General features: G+C 57.5%; 1 protein-coding gene across 3 annotated transcripts in view; it reads right to left on the reverse strand.

The window, feature by feature from the left end:
* Positions 1–2,180, reverse strand: part of LOC113204263 (gustatory receptor for sugar taste 43a-like) — a 5,768-nt gene that overhangs the window by 1,879 nt on the left and 1,709 nt on the right. For 2 of the 3 annotated variants that reach the window (XM_026419381.2, XM_052275022.1), the window contains exons 1-3: positions 1,848–2,080; positions 1,586–1,748; positions 755–1,310 (exon numbers count right to left, since the gene is read on the reverse strand). In XM_026419381.2, coding sequence (XP_026275166.2) covers positions 755–1,310; positions 1,586–1,748; positions 1,848–1,963 — 835 coding nt within the window. In that variant the 5' untranslated portion in view covers positions 1,964–2,080. Of the gene's footprint in view, positions 1–754; positions 1,311–1,585; positions 1,749–1,847; positions 2,081–2,180 lie in introns of those variants that run through there. The other variant, XM_052275021.1, reaches the window with a different exon arrangement.

The following is a 2,180-nucleotide window of genomic DNA, read 5'->3' on the forward strand; positions in this document are numbered from 1 at the left end:
AATGCAACCGACAATCTACTCTTCTCAGTCCTAAATTTAGTCAAAAATATATTATTACGGCACACACCGCTTCAATCTAACGTGTTTAACGGCTAGGAACGTTCCATATACTGCACGACTTCCGGTATTTTTGTTCTTCGAGAGGTCGAAAAGCGCTGGGGTGAAATGGTCTATCAAATGGGGACTCTGGCGTTGTTTGCCTCAAGTTAGGTTATGAGGCACTGCTCCCCAAACCTTCAACCGGACTGATTTTGAAGATGCTTGTAAAGTTCTTTTTTAAGGTCACACTTTTAAATCCACTTAACAACTCACGTAAGTTGAGTGATCAAAGTAAAATAATACAACCGAAAACGTCACGAAATAAGGTTACACTGGGGATCTAGAGGTGCGCGCTCGCGGCGGTAGTGAAACACAACTGTCCGCCTTCTGCTTTGCTCATACCGAACTACGTACAACGCTCAGCCCGGCCCCGGCCCAGTGCAAGCGCTACCGTCTTGTTCATTTTATTAAAGTATATAAGTGGCAGTTGCTGAAAAGGATAAACCATAACGTCCTTAACGGGGCCGAGTAACTCCTTTCTCTTTCGTCTAGTTTTAACGTCTGAAATAGTGTATTTCGGCTAACGGTAGAAGAAGAATAACGGATAGATCACAAACGTTTCCGATTGGTCGAGAACGGGGGTGGGAGTGAAGGCTAGCCAAAGCAGGAAGAAGAAACCTTTATGATGCACCCGCTATTTCCGACATAATCTTACCCTGGTAGCTGGGCAGTGCTAGCGCTGCGTCAAGCATTTGGTTGAGGGCCTTGAAGCGCATGTTTATGCTGTGCGCCTCGTCGATGAACAGGACCTCCATCACGAAGGTGTTGAGGTAGACGCCGTAGAAGGGCAGGTAGGTGGCGGCGTACTGCAGCCCCTGGTTCATCTCGGTCCACATGGAGGCGTCCATGAACATGATGAGGATGAGCAGGAGCAGCCACAGCGCCAGGAGGCCGGGCACGGCCGGCGGCCGTATCTGCAGCAGGCGGTCCACCTGCTGCATCTGGTCGAGCAGGGAGAAGAGCGAGCCCTTCTGCATCTGGTAGGCGAGCTGCAGGAAGCACACGAGCGTGCAGAACGAGTTGCTGAGGATGTCGCAGAAGGTGACCAGCTCGTCCGTCCGCGTGGACATGCGCAGCGACGGCCGGCCCGCCCGCGCCTCCGCCCGGTCCGAGTACACGGCGTACATCGACATGGGCAGCAGCACGGCGGCCACGCCGCATGAGTACATCATCCAGGGTACGGAGCGCGCAGCCACCGGACACGAGCATTCCTGCGACAGAGGGTGGTTCACAGAGCTGGCCAAGCCGCACACAGAAAATCGTTAAGTCCCAAGGGACCAAATCTAAAACCAATAAAATTTTAGTGTGGATGAAATTTCGATTGCTTTGACTAAAAAGTAAGTCATCTGTTTCAGGAACTAAATTTTATTTCGTGCGACCCTTATTTGGTTGTATCAACTAAATGGTTCTCTGCGTGCGGTCGTGTCCAAGCACGGACAGCTCACAGCTGGCCGAGCCGGTCGTGTTCATCATGCAAAGCACGTACCTTTACGCCACCGATGCGCCCGGTGGCGTCCCAGGACGGCGGCAAGCCAGGGTCGCCGAGGCGGTCAGAGCCGCGCGACGACAGGAAGGCCGGCTGCGACGGGCAGACGCAGTTCTTGAAGGAGATCGGGAGCAGGCCCATCACCCGGCCCACCTGCCACAACCTGCGCCAGAGAGACGGGTGGCCGGTAAAGGGTCGTGGAGCAAAGTGGGAGAGGGACCCCCCCCCCCCCGGGGCGGGTGGGCGCGGGCGTGCGCCTTACCATCCCCGGGTGCCCCGCTGGACCAAGGTGGTGCCGTCGTAGTAGTCGCCCCCGGCCCAGCGGGTGAAGCGGCGCAGGAGCCCGACGGCCGCCCGGACGTGCGCGCGAGAGGCCATGGCGGGGCAGAGGCTCGACTGGCGCCCGCGGCCGAGGCGCCGGGGATCTCTTCGGCCTGCATAGGCCGCCGCGGGGCCGCACGGCGGCGACCGCGAGTGCCGCCATCGATTGGCCCGCGCGACCGTCCGACAGGCTGCTGTTGATCAGAGCTGTTGGGCGCGCCGGGTGTTTGGCGACTTGGAGTGGTGTCTCGCACGGCGGGAGGTGGGGAAGTGG

Source organism: Frankliniella occidentalis, unplaced genomic scaffold (assembly GCF_000697945.3).
Source record: "Frankliniella occidentalis isolate FOCC.00 unplaced genomic scaffold, Focc_3.1 Scaffold493, whole genome shotgun sequence".
Taxonomy (NCBI): domain Eukaryota; kingdom Metazoa; phylum Arthropoda; class Insecta; order Thysanoptera; family Thripidae; genus Frankliniella; species Frankliniella occidentalis.